Source organism: Nuphar pumila, chromosome 17 (genome assembly GCF_984573655.1).
Source record: "Nuphar pumila chromosome 17, dmNupPumi1.hap1.1, whole genome shotgun sequence".
NCBI classification, from domain to species: domain Eukaryota; kingdom Viridiplantae; phylum Streptophyta; class Magnoliopsida; order Nymphaeales; family Nymphaeaceae; genus Nuphar; species Nuphar pumila.
The window spans coordinates 58,211,528-58,230,061 of record NC_143265.1 but is presented as its reverse complement, the minus strand read 5'-3'; the positions used below and the strand labels follow the sequence as shown (position 1 = coordinate 58,230,061).

The 18,534-nt window shown below is 38.6% G+C and overlaps 1 protein-coding gene across 1 annotated transcript; it reads right to left on the bottom strand.

Annotated features, from left to right (window-relative positions):
* Positions 1–5,162: 5,162 nt before the first annotated feature.
* LOC149811992 (cytochrome P450 86B1-like) lies at positions 5,163–15,380 on the bottom strand. The gene is made up of 4 exons (XM_089992959.1): positions 14,936–15,380; positions 13,060–13,843; positions 5,501–5,586; positions 5,163–5,203 (listed from the first exon to the last, which is right to left on the bottom strand). Exons 1-4 carry the CDS (start codon positions 15,378–15,380, stop codon positions 5,163–5,165), a joined length of 1,356 nt encoding a protein of 451 aa, XP_089849085.1.
* Positions 15,381–18,534: the final 3,154 nt, after the last annotated feature.

Here is an 18,534-nt window from a genome sequence, read left to right as displayed (position 1 = left end):
ACTAACTGATGTTTCAGTCGACTAATTTTGCTGTTTTCTTGAAACTTCAAAAAGGCGTGTCTTTTCATTTTTCAAACATTTTGATCGTTCGAAATAGACCGTTTTGACACCCTTTCATACTCTCAACGTATGAAATCTTTTAACTATAAATATGAGTGCATTTTACACTCAAAAATAACAATTCAATCGATTTGAATCTTGCTTTTTACTCTTATTCAGTCAAGTATTGATTTTCTCACTCACGTGATATTTTCACTTCAGTTTTTCACTCAAATCACTTTGAGAGATAGTGAATTCATGAGTAGAGTGTTTCAACAACCTCAAAAGCCAATTGCATCTCATTTGCATTCAAAAGGAAGGCTCATAGGTTGTATTGTAAGTTGTTATTTCTTTTGTGTAAAAAGAAGGACTCCTTGGTGTAAAGGAGTTGTTTGCTTTCAGTGGGATTGTTACTGAAAGTGGGACCGGTTATGGTTTGTGTGATCTTGTAGTTTACAAGGTTGATAGTGGAAAATCTCAAGCGGGTTTTGCTTGGGGACTGGATGTAGGTCGGGTTTGACTGAACCAGGATAAAATCTTGTGTTCTTTGTGTGTTTGCTTTGAGATTTGCAAAATCATTCAATATTCCGCAGAAAGTTTTAAAAGCACTATTCACCCCCCCTCTAGTGCTCGTTGCCTCGATCCTAGTGCACTTTCAACTTTAACTCTGATTTTATTTGTTTTTAATAGATTTTCCAAAATGGCCATTTTTATACCAAGTAAATGTATCACTAATGCCTCTCTTGTTGCACCATATATTTTTGAGGTGTGGTACATTATCATGGTCTTGCACGTTCTATGTTTGATCATGATACCCAATTTAAAAAATACTATTGAAGATCTTTGGGTTTTATTGAAGACTAAAGTCCAATTTAGTAGTGCATTCCATCCTCGAATGGATGGGCAAATTGAGGTTGTAAATCGCATCCTAGGAAACCTTTTATGGAGTTTAGTTGGAGATAATATCAAGACTTGGGACTTGATTTTGCCCCAAGCAGAGTTTGCATATAATAACACAATGAATCAATCTACTCGTAGGTCACCCTTTCAATCTGGCTATGGGTGTTCTACCCATTTTTGTGGATTTGGCTCTGATTTCCTGTATTAGCGAACCCATGTCTCTGGACAAAGATATTGTTGAGTACATGCATGAAGTCCATTCTCAAGTGCAAAAAAAGCTTGAAGAGAGTTCTATTATCTACAAATCTAGTGTTGATCACAGTCATCATAGCATTAGCTTTATATAAAGTGATTTGGTTATCGTCTATTTATGTTCAGAGCGATTTCATGTAGGGTCATACGAGAAATTGGGTCCCCACACATATGGACCCTTTAAGGTCCTCTAACAGCTAGGGAATAAAGCATACTTAATTGAGTTTTCTGAAGATTAGCAAAGCTCATAAATTTTCAATGTTTGTGACCTTACACCGATAATCATGAACAAGTTAATTACTTTTTTTTTTTAAGAATGAACAAGTCAATTACTTGGAGCTGAATTTTCTTCATCCAAGTAATAATGATGCATAGACGATCCGAAACAACCACAACCCATATCCAGAGGAAACTTGTACTTCGTATTCAAAGGAGTAGGTCATTCTAATTCCCATGCATACTCAGTAGCAGACCCAGAACTAGATTGAAAGGATCCACCCATGCCAAGATCCACAAGGAGAACAAGGTTTCAAAGGAAACATGCATACAACTGGCCTCTCTAGATTGCATCCTACGTGCTATCCAAATCCAAGATCTGATCTGATCTGATCTTGTGTTGATCTATCCAGTCTTGAGATCAATGTTTCCCTATAAATTCAATGGGGAAGCATAGAGATTTTTTTTTTCTCGCTTTGAAGTGTTTCTTCAAAAACCCTCCTCTTTCCCTTTTTCCTATTTCCCGTTACTTTCTTGCTATTGTTATTTATTTTATTTATTGAAATTTCATTTTCATTGCATAATTATAGTATAGTTTTTGTGAACATGTTGCTGGATTTGCTTCACAAGTTCACTAGCATAAACGTCATACCACTCAGTTTACTCTTGCAAGTTGTCGATAATTTCTTTCCTATATTTTCCAAAATGCTTTTCTTATGTTGCTCTCTTGCCTCTATTGTATGTGCTATCATTCTCTGTCCTGGTGTATTGCTCCCACACAAGAAGCTTTTTGTCTTCCTTTCTCAGGTGCTTACAAATTGTATGGTGATCCTAAATTGTGATACCATACAGTGGTGCACACGCTTGTTTGAGTGAATCTATCCATGGAATGTTAGATCTAACTATAAATATATATTTAATATGCATGGCTTATTAAATTTGATAGGTGATTTTATTATGTCTAATATGCTGCATGATATCATTTTTGACATGGCAGAAAATAGGAAGTGCACAATTCATGAAGATAAGGATTATTTAAAAATGGCCTAAAGCAGCATGCTACAATCAACTTTAATACATAAAAATAGTAAGTAAAATGATAAACATGATACAAAGGTCAGTTTTTGCCTTTGCAGATTAGATCTATGTAAAACAAGTATATGGCACCATAAGTAGTGATGGTTTTGTGTGTGTGTGATGATGCAAACATTCTAAATGAAATATGTTAAATAAAATATGATAAATGGATTTTCTGAGCTTTTGTCATTTTACTTTTGAATTCTAACAGTATAGATATGTTCTAAGTGCTCGGTTTTATAGCGAAGCAGGTTATATGTCCTCCCCTCTGAAGACGGTCGTTAGCTACATCTCATGTTCAGGGGTCCCAATGAGAGCCACGTATGTAAGCACGTGCGGCTCGTATCTCCATGTTTGTCAGCATCAGTTAGCATCAGAGTCTTGTGCGGTTGCAAAGACTTAAGTACCCTTTCCTCTATGGGTGCCATAAAAATGACGATTCTAGAAAAGGAGCGGTTGCAAAGACTTAAGTACCCCGAAGATGGTTATTTAAGACTCAATGCTTGCATTGCAGGATTATCCGAGAAAGGAATCCCCCCTGAAGAAGGTCATGAACATCAACCCTCTCTCTCTCCCTTCTCTTTATGCCTCTGTGCACGTCCAACAGACGATCCTATAATGCTTCATCAAGCACCGACTGATTGTAGCATGGTTCAACTTGATGAGTTGTGGAGCCTGATTCAGAGTTTTAGCCCTTATAGGATGGGGGTCCGGGGGCTCCCCCCGGCGCAGATTTCAGGAGGCTCATATAAAGTGTTTTGTTTGATCGTGGCACTCATATGTTTCCTTCAGTTGTTTCTTGCTCGAGGTTTTTGTAACACCCTTTCTTGCAATTTTCTAAATTTTTTTTCGCTATGCGATTTTCGTAAATCACTACTCGATTTAGCGATTTTTTATTTTTTTTTTCGCTACGTGATTTTTGTAAATCGCTACTCGATTTAGTGATTTGCCATTTTTTTTGCTACGCGATTTTTGTAAATCGCTACTCGATATAGCGATTTACGAAAATCGCATAGCGATTTGCCATTTATTATTTTTTTTGCTACACGATTTTCATAAATCGCTACTCGATTTTGCGATTTGCTGTTTTTTTTGCGCTACGCGATTTTCGTAAATCGTGATGCCGAACACTGCCCCCTTGAGCATGATCTTCGCCGTGATCAGGTTGTGGTTACCAGCCGTTCCGATGGCAATCTTGAGGTTCATGATGGGGAAGCCGGAGAGGAACGTGCCATTCTCGATGCTCGTGTTGAGTAACGTTAGGGTGGCCTGGAAGGCATAGCTCTGATCAGAAGTATTGCCGACGTAGGGGGTAGACGAATTGTACTTTGAAAACTCCATTGTAGGTGTACTGGAGGAAGATTCTTTTGTAGGTGTCCCTCGAAGGCGGAGGAGGGGCCGCCACAGTCGGTTGCCCACTGAACGAGGGCAGCATTCCGACCACTGTTAGCAGAAAGAGGATGGCGATCACCATCTGATCGTCAGCTCTTTGCCTCCCTTAATTTCTTCTCTAGAGAGAGAAAGAGGCTCTTACAGTGTTTCATGAATAAGGAAGAAGAAGATGATGATGACGAAAAGTTCAAACAAAAAAGAAAGAAAGACCGCTTCAGGTTTGTTTCGCTGTTTAGACTTTGAAAAGTCAATATCATCCTCGACTTTCTGGATGAAGGATATTTTTGTCCTTTTTTTGAACCATTGTTTCTCTTTTTTTGAATGAACATTTTTATCATTTTTTTGAACCATCGTTTCATAGCAAGAGTAGCAAGAAAGGATACTTAAGTCTTTGCAATCGCACCGGACTCTGATGCTAAGTGATGCTGACACACACGAGAATATGAGCTCCATGTGCTTACATACGTGGCGCTCATTCGGACCCTAAACACGCATTGTGGCATTCAGTGCGTCTTTGGGGGAGAACACACACCACCCTCTCCGTTTTATAGGGATAAGCCCTTGGGGCGTTTGATTCTAACACATGGGTAGTTTTTTATAAGGTTAAAAAAATCAACGGTTCAAAATCTTTGCAAAATTTCAGGTTTCAAATTATCGCTTTTTCACCAAAAACACATTATTCTGGTTGTGGATTCTTAGTAAATTGATTATGTCAAACACATTTATGAGGTCAAACTCATGAAAAAAGCACCGAAAAAGCTTAAAAACTCATTTAGCTTGTTTGCAGAGAGATTGTTATTTAAGGCCATGGGATTCTGAAATGTTAATAAATGATTAGGACTATTACTAACGGACACATAAGGCTACGTTTGACGTTTTGGGGATCTGATCTCTCCTTTGTGACAGACTCATGACCAGCCATTCTGCACTAGCTTGCCTATGTGGTGGGGACTTGTCACTTCACAATTTAAGGGCATTTATCTTTCCTGGAGGGCCAAACTAACGAGAATCCTCAATGCGATACCCTAGCTATATCTCAGACGAAAATGAAAGAACTTGAAATGCAGTCCAATGACATTCTTTACTCGCGCCATGTCAGAAAAGAGAGCACGGTAAATATGGATAAAGAAAAGGTCTGCTCGACTTGCCACTCATTCATAAATGTTTGCTTAACTTTTCAATTATTGCATTCATCAATCCAGTTTATTGCGAACATTTTATTCATTTTGTTTGATTGAATCATGGTCAATTGAAGGGCTATGAGGTCATTTTCTTCTGCAGCTTCATTACTGCTGGCCATCCATCTTGGCATTTCTGGAGACGGGCACTGCAACCATATAAAAAAATGCCAAGATGGATGGCAGTCAGGTTCAAACCCCAGTGGTAAGTTGAATAATAACTGATGGGATCTGTCTAACCCCAGCTTGCCTTTTAAAAAAAAATAAAGGGTTTTCAGCACCCCAATCAGTTTAGTCATGGAAAGGATGCATGGTTCTCGGATTGTGGCATTGCGCAATGCTGCAAGCTTAAATCCTAAGATGCGTTCTCATGTTAGAACAATATTTAACCTTTTGGCTCTGTATAATAAGTGCAATGCAGGCTTTGATGTTTTACAAATAGTTACCTCTCTTCTCTTGTGTTGCATTTAGTAGAATGCTCACACTCTGTATTTTTTTACCCTTCACTGCAGTCGATTCACGACGCATTGTTCTGGAAAAAAAAGAACAGAAAAGTCATAACCATAGATGAGGCTTTCGACAGCTAAAACCAGTTGTAATTAATCATGGGCTAGATGGCCAGTGGACTAAGAATTTAACTATGCGTGGATCGTAAAATGTGAAATTATAGCAACAATTGTTGTTATGATTTTGTTATAAGCAGAGCTTTCACTCTAATTAATTCTTTACAGTTTTCTGCTGCATGTATAAGGTACACGGTCTAGAATTTCCAAGGATTTGACGTCCCAAGGCAACTCTCTCATGTTAAACACGGTTAATCAATTACGCCATTTTAATTCATGAGCCTTTTGAGATTGGGATCATCCCTTTAATAGATGGTTAGTGGATTGCACCAACTTAAATGTGAATAACTTAATCACGGACAGAAGTGTTAATGGGATTGCACCAACCTATTTAATAGCTTTTGCACAAAGTACAATCATCACATTATGGATTTTCCCCTTTGGTGCAAAGCCTACATGGTACTTTAAACTCACTGGGGTGCCAAAAATGCTACACACAGGTTCGTGCCCGTGCAGGTGCCTTTAACTGGTGGGCTCCGTAAGGGCATCCTGGCCGGAAGCAGATCAGCTCATGCTGAACATGAGTTTTTTTTTTTTTTTTGCTTATGCCAACTTCGTGGCCGTCCGTTTTATATTTTGAAAAGTTAAAAAGTCAATAGAACAGTTATATGCTACGTGGCATTCGTTCAAAATGCAAATAGACGGCCACGATTTTAACGTGAATGTGAAGATCGCCCTTCATCTGTCTATCATTCTGTAATTTTATCACTGTTTTAGGTAAAGTGTAACTAATAATTGCTGCTTTTGCCTTGTATTATCGCAGATTGGGAGTACGCGGTGTAATAAATGCAATTCCTGTTCGTTGTTCATCTTTGTGATGGAAGGTGGTAAGGGGCGGGACCTAACTTACCAACTTTTAAACAAAAGCTGTTATTTTTCAGCAAAAATCTTGCAATTATTACAGAATTCATAAATTCTGTTTTGACTTGCAGATGTTGAACCCATATTTTTTTTTGGACTTCTTCTTAAATCCAAATTAAATTCAATATCTAAATTCAAATTAAATTAAATTATAAATGCAAATTCGTACTTAATTAAATTCAAATTCAAATTCTTATAAGTCAAATTAACATGTAATTCAAATTCAATTTGGCATTTATATTAAACTATTAAGATAAATATTTAAATTAAAATAAATTTTATAATGGAGATATAAAATTTATATTTTAGTTATTTAATAATTATAAAAATTCACAGGTATTATATGCTTTCCTCCTTAAAAAAATTCCGTCTATGAAATTCAGTTATCGCAACGTACCAAATAATTCTAGGTATTTTGCTTTCATCTTTTATTTGTTTAATAACCATAAAAAATTTATGGGTATTACATGAGTGTAGAGCAAAATCAGGTAATGAAGTCAGTGCTCAAGCAAACTATGTTGAGAAAAAAAAAAGTTGAATTAAAGAGTACAATCTTTATAGCATATAATGGAGTCGAATGTGAGACACCAGTGCAAGCAACTGTATGGCAGCAAAAAGATGTTTGTAAAGCTCAATAAAGCCATTAAAGGCAATGCCACTTTTGAGGATCACTCTCAAAGATCGATGAAAGACAAATATAAGATTCTCATTCAACTGAAGAATGAAAGTCATGAATACATTTTGGATGTATATTATGTTTTAGATATGAAGAGAAACATTTTGAGTTTATGGCAACTCTTATAAAAAGGTTATGATATACACATGAAGGATCTCGTGCTTTCCATAAAAGACTAAAAGAACAAGTTGATTAAAAGTGTGACCATGAGCAAGAAAAATATATTTACCTTGGACATTGAAAATGATATATTTAATTTTCTCAAGATTATTATTAATGATAAGTCATGGTTGTGGCATTTGCGATATGAGCATCATAATTTTGGTGGCCTGAAGACCTTGACAATGTTGAATATGGTGACACTACAAGAAAATCATGTATTAGCGACGGCTTATATCCATCGCTAATTCGTCGCTAAGCCGTCGCTAAACAGTTTAGCGACGGATTAGCGACGGATTAGCGATGGATAGAGGCCATCGCGAATTTTTGCTCGCTAATTAGCGAAAAAACTTATTTGTCGTTAATTCTGTCGCTAATTTGCGACAGATTAGCGACGGACATTATCCGTCGCTAATCCGTCGCCAAATTTTTAAAAAAAAATAAAAAAAAATGATCCCTGTCGGGCGGTATTCCGGCAACAATAAGCCGGACTTATACCGCACCCGACAGACATCGTCGTCCTCCTTGAACCGGCGTCGTCGTCCTCCGTGAACCGGCGTCACCGTCGTCCTCTGTGAGCCGATGCTCTCCGGCGTCGCCGTCCTCCATGAATCGGCGCCATCATCTTCCGTGAACCGGCGTCACCGTCATCCTCCGTGAACCAGCGTCACCGCCCTCCGTGAACCGGCGGTGTCGTCCTCCGTGAACCGGTGCCGACATCCTCCAGCGATCGCCGACCGTCCTCCGGCGTCGCCGTCCTCCGTGAATCGGTACTCTCCGGCGTCGCCGTCCTCCATGAACCGGCGCCGTCATCTTCCGTGAACCGGCGTTGCCGTCATCCTTCGTGATTAACCAGCGTCGCCGTCCTCCGTGAACCGGCGTCTTCGCCCTCCGTGAACCGGCGCCGACGTCCTCCAGCTATCGCCGACCATCCTCCGGCGTCGCCGTCCTCCACTCTCATGTACATGCTCTCCAACGTGCTCTCCGACGTCGACGTCCTCCGAAGAAGTCGGTTTAAATCGAGTGCGATCGATTTAAATTTCGAAAGGGAGAGAGGGAAAATTTCGCGCTCGGTTTAAATCGAAAATTAGCGAGGGATTTAGCGAGGGAATTTTTCCGTCGCTAATCCGTCGCTAATTAGCGACGGATTAGCGACGGAAAAATTCTCTCGCTAAATCCCTCGCTAAAATGTTTTTCTGGTATTGAGAATTAGCGACAAAACAATTGTTGTCGTTAATCTGTCGCTAATTAGCGACGGATTAGCTAGAGAAAACTTTCATCGCTAATCCGTCGCTACTTAGCGACGGATTCATGAAGAAAGTTTTCTCTAGCTAATCCGTCGCTAATTTGCGACGGAAAAAATCCGTCGCAAATTTCCGTCGCTAATTAACATTTTTCTTGTAGTGTGAAAGGGCTTTCAATGATTGATCATCCATATAAAGTTTGTAAATGTTGCATTCTTTGAAAGCAACATAGAAAGAATTTTTCAAGAAAATACATGGAGAGAGCTAGAAGGCCATTACAACTTGTGCACACCGATGTATGTGGACCACTAGAGCCTATATTACATGATAAGTAGAATGACATGAGTGTATTTCTTGAAAGAGAAGTATAATGTGTTTGAAGTATTTAAAGAGTTCAAAGTACTAGTAGAGAAGCAAAATGGCTACCAAATCAAAGTGTTGAGGTCCAATAGAAGTGGTGAGTACACTTCAAATTCATTTCACGAATATCGCAAGAGTTATGAAATTCGGCATCAAGTGACTATTTCTTATACTCTTCAACAAAATGGCATTGGGGAAAAGAAGAATAGAACCATCCTTGACATGGCTAGAAGCAAGGTGAAAGAAAAGAGTTTGCCTAATGAGTTTTGGGTCGAAGCGATAACATGTGTAGTGTATCTTCTAAATAGATGTCCAACAAAGAGTGTGAAATTCAAGATACCAAAAGAAGCATGGAGCCTCCTATAAGCCAAATGTAGCATATTTAAGAGTTTTGGGTGTGTTGCTTATGTTAAGATTCTCAAAGAAAGAAGGATCAAGCTTGAAGATAACAGTGAGAATTGCATTTTGGGATATGGGTTATAAGTTTTATAACTAATTATAAAGAGAATTTTTGAAAGTAGAGATGTTGACTACAATGAAGAGGAAGCGTGGAATTAAAATGGCAAGGAGGTTGTTAATAGTTGACATCCAAATTGAAAGTAAAGAGCACCACAAGTTTTAATGCATGGCCCTCCATCATCGCATCTAAGTAGCCCTTCATATTCATCTACTTCATCAAGGGAGAGTTTAAGTGAAAGACCCCAAACAACAAGAAACTTGAATGATATATATAAGAAAACTGATGTTATTAATAAAAATCTAATTTTTTTATTTTCTGGTAGATTGTGACCCTATTAGCTTTGAAGAAACAAATCAAGAGAAGAAGTAGAAAAATGCCATGAATGATGAAATTGAATCAATAATGAATAATGAAACATGAGAGTTAATTACATTCCCACATGACCAAAAACCTATCGCTGTGAAGTGGATCTATAAGACAAAGAAGAATGCAAATGGTGAGGTAAATAAGCAAAAAGCAAGACTAGTTGCAAAGAGCTACAAGAAAAAACAATGCATTGATTGTGAAAAGGTATTTTCTCATGTTACTTGCTTAGAAACTATTAGATTGTCAATTTCTATAGCAGTACAAAATAGATAAAAAAAATTCAAATGAATGTGAAATCGGCTTTCTTGAAAGGATTCCTTGAAAAGGAAATTTTATGTTGAACAACCATTAAGCTATGTGAATAAAGATCATGAAGATAAAGTTTATAAGTTGAAGAAAATGATTGAAATGAGTATTACATGCTTGGAATGCAAGGATTAATGCTTATTTTCATAAGAATGGTTTTCAAAAATGCCTTTATGAATATGCTCTATACAAGAAGAGGAATGAAAAAGGTGATATCTTGATTGTGTGCTTGTATGTTGATGATCTCATCTTTATCAGCAATAATTCAAGCATGATTCATGAATTCATGAAGAGCATGACTCATGAGTTTTAGATGACCGACATGAGGTTGATGTCACATTTTCTTGGCAATTAAGTGAAACAAATGGAAGATGAAATATTTCTCTCAAAGTGGCTATGCAAGAAATATTCTTAGAAATCACGATGGAAAGGTGCAATCCTACAAACACGTCAGTGCAATGTAAAATTGAGTTGAAGAAGGGTTCTCATGATGGGAATGTAAATTCATCTACTTTAAAAGCCTTTGCTATTTGACATGCACAAGGCCAAATATTCTTTATTGAGTTGGCTTGGTGAGTATATGGGTAGCACCCAATGAAGCACATTTAGTTGCTGCAAAAATAACACTTCACCACATAAAAGGTACACTTCACTATGGCTTATTTTATTCATTTGCAAACAATTTTTGGCTTGTTGGTTATACGGATAGTGATTGAGCAAGGGATTTGAATGAGAGAAAATACTTTCGGTATTGTGTTGTTTATGGGTGATACCACATTTACATGGTGTTTTAAAAAGCAACCCATTGTCACTCTATCTATTTGTGAAGCGGAGTTGGTTGCCATAAATTCTTATGTTTGTCATGTTTTATAGGGTAGAAAGTTGCCTATTTCTTGAAAATTCATAAAAAAAAAATCAATAGAAGTATACATTGATGACAAGTCAGCAATCTCATTAGCGAAGTTTCTAGTCTTCCATGATAGAAGCAAGTATATTGATATCAAGTTTCATTTTGTTAGAAAACAAGTTAAAGACAAAGTGAAGTTAGTACATTGTCGGTCAATGGAGAAAGTAACAAACATATTTACAAAGCCATTGAAGTTTGATGTGTTTGAAAGATTAAAAGCTATGTTTGTCATGAAGGAAATGAAGTGAAATTGGGTTTAAGGGGGGCTTATGAAAATTAAACCTAATTTAAAGGTATTTTGGTCATTCGGCTTAAAAGAAACATGCATATCATATTTAGAATGATCATGGATTTTTATTTTGATGATGACATTTTAGAAGGAAAATTCATATGAGCCCTAAGGAGTGTGAAATTGAGGCTATAAAAGAAAGGAAAAGAGAAGAAGGAAAAAAATATAAGGGATGACCTAACCACCTTGAGAGCCCTATTTCAAGCATAGAAGATGCATTTTGAAAGAGTATTGATGGAAAAATGATGGTTGTTTGTTGAAGTATGAAAAATTGAGGCAAAAGCCATTGCAACTGTAGTTTAAGAAAGGGTTTTCTTGAGATAAGCTATTCCTATGATTATGTATTTATTTATTTGATTGTTAGTTATTTATGTGTTGAGAAATCATTATATTTGTGTTTGATGCAAGTGTTTATCATAGAGTACATGTAATTTGAGATTATGTATGTGATTTAAGCTCTCTTATGCATCGCTCTGCCTTCTTGTGCAACTCTTTTGGGCCCACAACATGCACTTTGTGTTGGATCACATTTCGGATCACACAGTTTCACAATCGTCATCATGATATAATACACGATAGAAAACAGGAAATACAACAGTGCATACAGCATGATCAACAGACAATCAAAACAATAACAGGGAGTAGGCATGTCGGTTTCCGCAAACAACCAAAATCCAGACGACAGCATAAGAGCAAACAGAAGCAGAAAACATAAAGAATTCGTCCCCACATTCCCCCAGGATACAATAGCCACGATGAACCGAACGGTGCACTCCGGCGGATCGTCCTTCGAAAACAACCTCCACGAACCAAATGTTGCAGAACACCCTTTCGGGAAAACTCAGAAAAGAGAGAGAGAGAGCAACAGAGGAGATGGGAAATCGCAGAGCTTCAAAAATGCATATGTCTCAGCCTGTGCGTAACCCCAGCCCTTACCATGCTTTTATAACCCGTTACAGAATCCAAATATCCAAAGAAACTTTGGGTAAAAAGGTACTTTGTCTTGATTGGATATGGCCCTAAAGGGCCAATTACCCGAACCCGGCTCCGCGGGCGGGCACGCGCGTGTGTGGTGGTCATCCTACTCTTGTTCTCAAGAACAAGTGTATGAGTTCACATGTGGCTTATAAAGCCCACAGAAAACTCAAGCACAAGCAATATGGGACTATTCCACCTCATCAAGACCACTTCCTCTAAACAACCCAGTTTCTCCTTTGAATTTTCTCTCCCTTCCTTCTTACACCTAACACTTTGTTGTGTCATATTATATGCGAAGTGTGAAAATTTTTAGAAGATAATCAAAACTATACAATAACAATCTCCACATCTCCCTTTTAAGAAAAGACAGCTTGAAAGAAAGAACACGTGCCATGCAAACCATCAACACCAACTACCACAAAAGATCTTACACATTTTATTACGAAAGGCCTAAGGATTTTTACCCCTCACACTATAGAGCGCAAGGTGTACAAAAGAACCACCCCATTATAAGGCAAAGGCAGGAAGGGAGACGAGGCTTCGACACTCGAAAGCAATTTGGTCATGGACAGAAAAGTGAATAGATAGGGTCAGCATTACTGATGGTCCTTATTGTGTATAGGAATAATCACAAATTGAGCCTGCTGCCATCTGAATGATTTCCTTTGAAGCTATACGAATCAGTGCTCTCTGCTGCCTGTATGCCATATGGGACTTTGGGTCTTGGAAAATACTAATGAATCATGTTTCTCTCCCTTTTTTTTATCCTTACCAACAAGCCATTCTTCATGGTCATAATCACAGATGGCTTAGGTGAGACAGGGTGGCCTTCTACAACCTCTACGACAAAATTCAGTAGGAGTTGAGCAGCTGCATACTTCATCTGTACAAAGGCCATATCTTTACCAACACAAGTTCTAGGTCCAGCATTAAATGCAAGGAACCTAAAACTGTTACTTTCGTCCCTTGGTAAACCATGATCATTGATCCATCTCTCTGGTTTAAACTCCATGCAATCCTTGCCCCACACCCATTCCATCCTCCCCACTGAATAGATAATGTACAAGACTTTTTCTCCTGGTTTTACCACAGTTCCATCAGGTAGCACATCTTCTTTGAGTGCAGTCTTGCTTTCAACAGGTGCAGGAGGATAGAGCCTAAGTGTTTCACATAAAGTTGCATGGAGATACACCATGGATTGCATCTCTTCTTCACTAAACAACGAACTTTCATCGCTTTTCTTCTTTCCAACAATGCCTTGTAGCTCTTCTAACAACTTGGCCTCTACCTTTGGGTGTTCGGATATCAGCCAGAAGAACCAACTCAATGCGGTTGCCGATGTATCTCGGCCGGCGACAAGAAAATTCACGGCTGTGTCTCTCAGAAACGCGTCTTCTGTCGATATAGCCACGTAGTGTGACAAGACGTCACTGCCCCGGTGGTGCATAGCCTTTGCTCGAGCCACCTGTTCTGCTATATACTCCTCCATCACCCCTTTAGCATTGGCAAGTTGCTTCTCTTTACCGAGTTTGAGTCGACGAAGAAGCTTCCAACAGCAACCTGAAAGGATCATGACAAAAAGATTTTGGATAAACTGCTTGGAACATGATATGATAACCAAGGAGTGAGCCACGAGTAATTACCTACAAATAGGAGGGTCTGTTTGACTGCGTTATCCAATTAAATATCAGTTTACAAAAATCAACATGTATTATTTGTTGGGTAAATATTTGTGACAATCAATTGTACCTACTATGCTTATCAAAACCCATTGTCTCTTTTTTAGTAGGAATTGGCTTTTGGGTCATCAGAATCCAATGTTTTGATATACAACGTCAGATTCAGTTAAAATGACATGCAACATTGATTTTCCTAAGATCCTTAATCCCCAACCCGCCAACTTCCAAAAGTTGAGCCAACTCCTTCCAACAAACTCTAAGACTTCCTTTCCATAGCACCCGATCAAATAAAATTTTGGAAGATTGTTGGACACCATGATTTTCTCTGTATTGGCATATCCTGAGAGTGGATGCACCGTTCATAATATTTGGTGCTATTGAAGGCATGAAACTATTGACCAATTTTTCATAATTTTTAGATTTTTTTTTGTAGATCAGACCTTATGGATGTCATCTACAAGATTTGTTTAGTAGAAAGTAAGTTTTGAATTAGGTGACTATGACATGTAAGTAGGTTTTTTAAGGGTTTCAAAAACAATGGTCCACAACGAAACAAAATTCATGACTCAAAAATCATATTTTAAATCAAAATAATGCAATCCAAGGTTTGATTCTTAGCAAACAAACCATGTTAGATACATCTATGTGGTCAGATTGAGTCAATAAAGCTTCAACTTATGATTTTTAGCTCAATAATTTTGCATCTTTAATAGCTTCAAATATAACATATATATATATATATATATATATATATATATATATATATATATATATATATATATATATATATATATATATATATAACTGTTCAGATCTATCATAAAACACTTCAAACTATGAGCTTAACGGGTCAAAACGAGAAAATAAGGCCTTATATATATATATATATATATATATATATATATATATATATATATATATATATATATATATATATATATATATATATATATATATATATATATATTGGTACCTGGTAGTAAATGACGGTAGAGAATGGACTCCATCACATCGTCCATGGCCTTAGCAATAGGAACAGCTGAAAGGCCCGCTGAAAGGCAACCTGGATTGGTCCCCAGGACGGTGATGCATGTGCTATCAAAGGTGAACCTCAGCAAAACATCCTGCAGGTCAGTCACTGAGCCTAGTCTGGCTGAGTGCTCTAATAAAGGGATCAACTGGGTGTGAACCAGATCGTTGGTGGTCTGTGACACAAAGTTACGGAAGTCTTTGGAATGGACCAGCTTGTGGGCATGCCTCCTCAGTGATCGCCAGGACTCCGAGTCTGCCGTGCCGATGCCATTGCCAAACAGGTCGTAGAAAATCTCATAGAAGGCGTCGCCTTTCGGGTAATTCGGGAAGCTGGTCTTGAGTATGTGCTCTATGTTTCTAGGGTCACATGTTACTAGGAACTCCATGTTTGTGAGAATTGGACCCTTGAAAAGATATGTGCCACCGACGAGGAAAATTCTGGTTGTGATAAAATCATAGAGACAAGAGATGTTTAGGAGAAGGGCTGGAAGCATCCTAACCAGAGGCCAACTGAAAATCGGTTGGTGCCTTTGCCTGTAGTAGCTGTTGATGCAGTAGAGGCAGAACAAGGCTATCCAATTTTCAGGCCACTTAAAAATTGAATATACTGAGGCCAACCATGAAAACAGAGCCATCTCTCTCTCTCTCTCTCTCTCTCTCTCTCTCTCTCTCTCTCTCTCTCTCTCTCTCTCTCCACTTCCCTGGAGTTGCAAGTGCACCAAACAGAGAGTGAGTTTATATAGAATGAGAAAATGACGGACCCTTCTGCAACAATTAAACAGATCCACAAAATCTAGAAAGGTTTCACGTGGACTGTCTAAGGGAAGAGATAGATAAGCTTGTGTGAAAAGTGACCAGCTGACATCAATAATGAATGATAAATGCTAAATAGACGTTGAGCGAAGAGTCATCAAGAAGGGGAGTTATAGCTGTTGTAAACATTGTTGGAGGGACATGGGCTTTCTCGGTTGGTGACTGGAAGGTTATATGTTCTCCACCGAAGAGGGCAGTTAGCTATATCTTGTATTCGGGGTCCCAATGAGCACCATGTATTTAAGAATGTGTGTCTCGTATCCCCATGTTTGTCAGCATTAATTAGCATTGGAGTTTGATGCAATTGCAAAGACTTAAGTACCCTCTCCTCCATTGGTGCAAAAAAAATGAAGATTCTAGAAAGGGAGTGGTTGTAAAGACTTAAGTGCCCCGAAGATGATTATTTAGGACCCAGACTCTGCACTGCAGGATTATCCGAGAAAGAAATCTCCCTTGGAGGAGTCCATGAACATCAACCCTCTCACTCTCTCTCTCCCTTCTCTTTCTGTTTCTGTGCACATCCAGCAGAAGATCCTACATTGCTCCATCAAGCACCGACTGACCTGCACATTGACTGTTGTGGAGCCTCATTCAGAGTTTTTACCCTTACAGAAGGAGGGTTTGGGGGCTCCTCCTAGCATGTGTAGCATCATTCAACTAAATGAGTTGTGGATCCTGATTCAGAGTTTTTACCCTTACAGGAGAGGGGTCTGGGGGCTCCTCCCAGCGTGGCTAGCATCATTCAACTCGAAGAGTTGTGGAGCCTGATTCAGAGTTTTTACCCTTACAGAAGAGGGGTCTGAGGGCTCCTCTCAGCATGGGTAGCATCATTCAACTTGAGTTGTGGAGCTTCATTAAGAGTTTTTGCCCTTACAGGAAGAGGGTTTGGGGGCTCCTCCCAGCGTGGATAGCATCATTCAACTTGATGAGTTGTGGAGCCTTATTCAGAGTTTTTGCCCTTACAGGAGGGGGATTTGGGGGCTCCTCTCAGTGTGGGGAGCATCGTTCAACTTGATGAGTTGTGGAGCCTGATTCATAGTTTTTGCCCTTACAGGAGGGGGTTTGAGGGCTCCTCCCAGTGTGGGTAGCATCATTCAACTTGATGAGTTATGAAACCTGATTTTGAGTTTTTGCCCTTACAGAAGGGAGGTCCGGGGGCTCTCCCCCGGTGCGGGTCCTGCTGCGCGGTCAGCGGGCGGGGGGGGCACCCCTGATGAGGGGCTCAGGGGGTAGCGCCCCCAGACCAAATTTTTTTGGGGCCTTGTATAATTTTTTTATTTTTTCTCTCTCTTTTAACTATCAAAAAAGAGCAATAAAGTGTTTTGTTTAATCGTGGGGCTCATGTTTCCTTCGGTTGTTTCTTGCTCGAGGTTTTCGTAACACCCCTTCCCACGATTTTTTTATTTTTTTTTCTGTTTCTTTCCCACGATTTTTTTAATGACTCCGCTACAACGATTTTTAGTGTTGTCGGGTCTCCAACGAGCCCCATAGTGATTTATAGTGTTGATCGGTCTTTCAACAGCGATTTATAATATTATCAGGACTTTCTACAATAATTTGTAGTGTTTTCAGGTCTCCAACGAGCCCCACAATGATTTATAGTGTTATCTAGCTTTCCAACAGTGATTTGTAGTATTGTCGGGCCTTCCTACAACGATTTATAGTGTTTTTGGGTCTTCAACAAGCCTCACAACGATTTATATTGTTATCCGATCTTCCAACAATGATTTGTAGTGTCTTTTGCAAATCACTATAGCGATTTGTAGTATTTTGGGGTCTCCATCGAGCCCCATAACGATTTATAGTGTTGTCTGATCTTTTAACAACGATTTGTAGTATTATCGGGCCTTCCTACAACGATTTGTAATGTTCTTGGGTCTCCAATGAGCCTTACAACGATTTATAGTGTTATTAGGTCTTCCAATAACGATTTGTAGTGTCTTCCATAAATCACTATAGCGATTTATAGTGTTTTTGGGTCTCCATCGAGCCCCACAATGATTTATAGTGTTGTTGGATCTCACTATAGCGATTTGTAGTGTCTTCCGGAAATCACTATAGCAATTTGTAGTGTTATTCAGTAAGCAAATTATTGTAAATCGCTACCCAAATTATAAAATTTATATGCAGCTTCCTCATTATTAAACAACATTCCTTCTATTGGAACATAGTCAAGTGTACTTCCATGTACATTCTCAATGCCTACACTTTTATTATGTGTACTATCATGATAATCTACCTCATGATAATCTTCTCCGGACAGCTATGGTAATTTCATTCTCCATTTTAACTAAAAACTAGACCCCTATTATTCTGTGTTATTTTAGTTGCACAACACAGAATAACAGGGGTCTGGTTTTTAGCTATAATAGAGAATGAAATGAAAATAAAAATCATTGAAAATTTACACGAATAAACTAGACTCAACAACAAAGACACCGTTTTTTACGGATTTGGAATATGACTTTTGGTTAGGGAGATATGGCCCTGACAAATTTGTCCTAATTCAGATAGCGATTTAGAGCGATTTGCTTACTGAATAACACTACAAATCGCTATAGTGATTTGTGGAACACACTACAAATCGCTATAGTGAGATCCAACAACGCCATAAATCACTGTGGGGCTCGATAGAGACCCAAAAATACTACAAATCGCTATAGTGATTTGTGGAAGACACTACAAAACGTTGTTGGAAGACTGGATAACACTACAAATCGCTGTAGG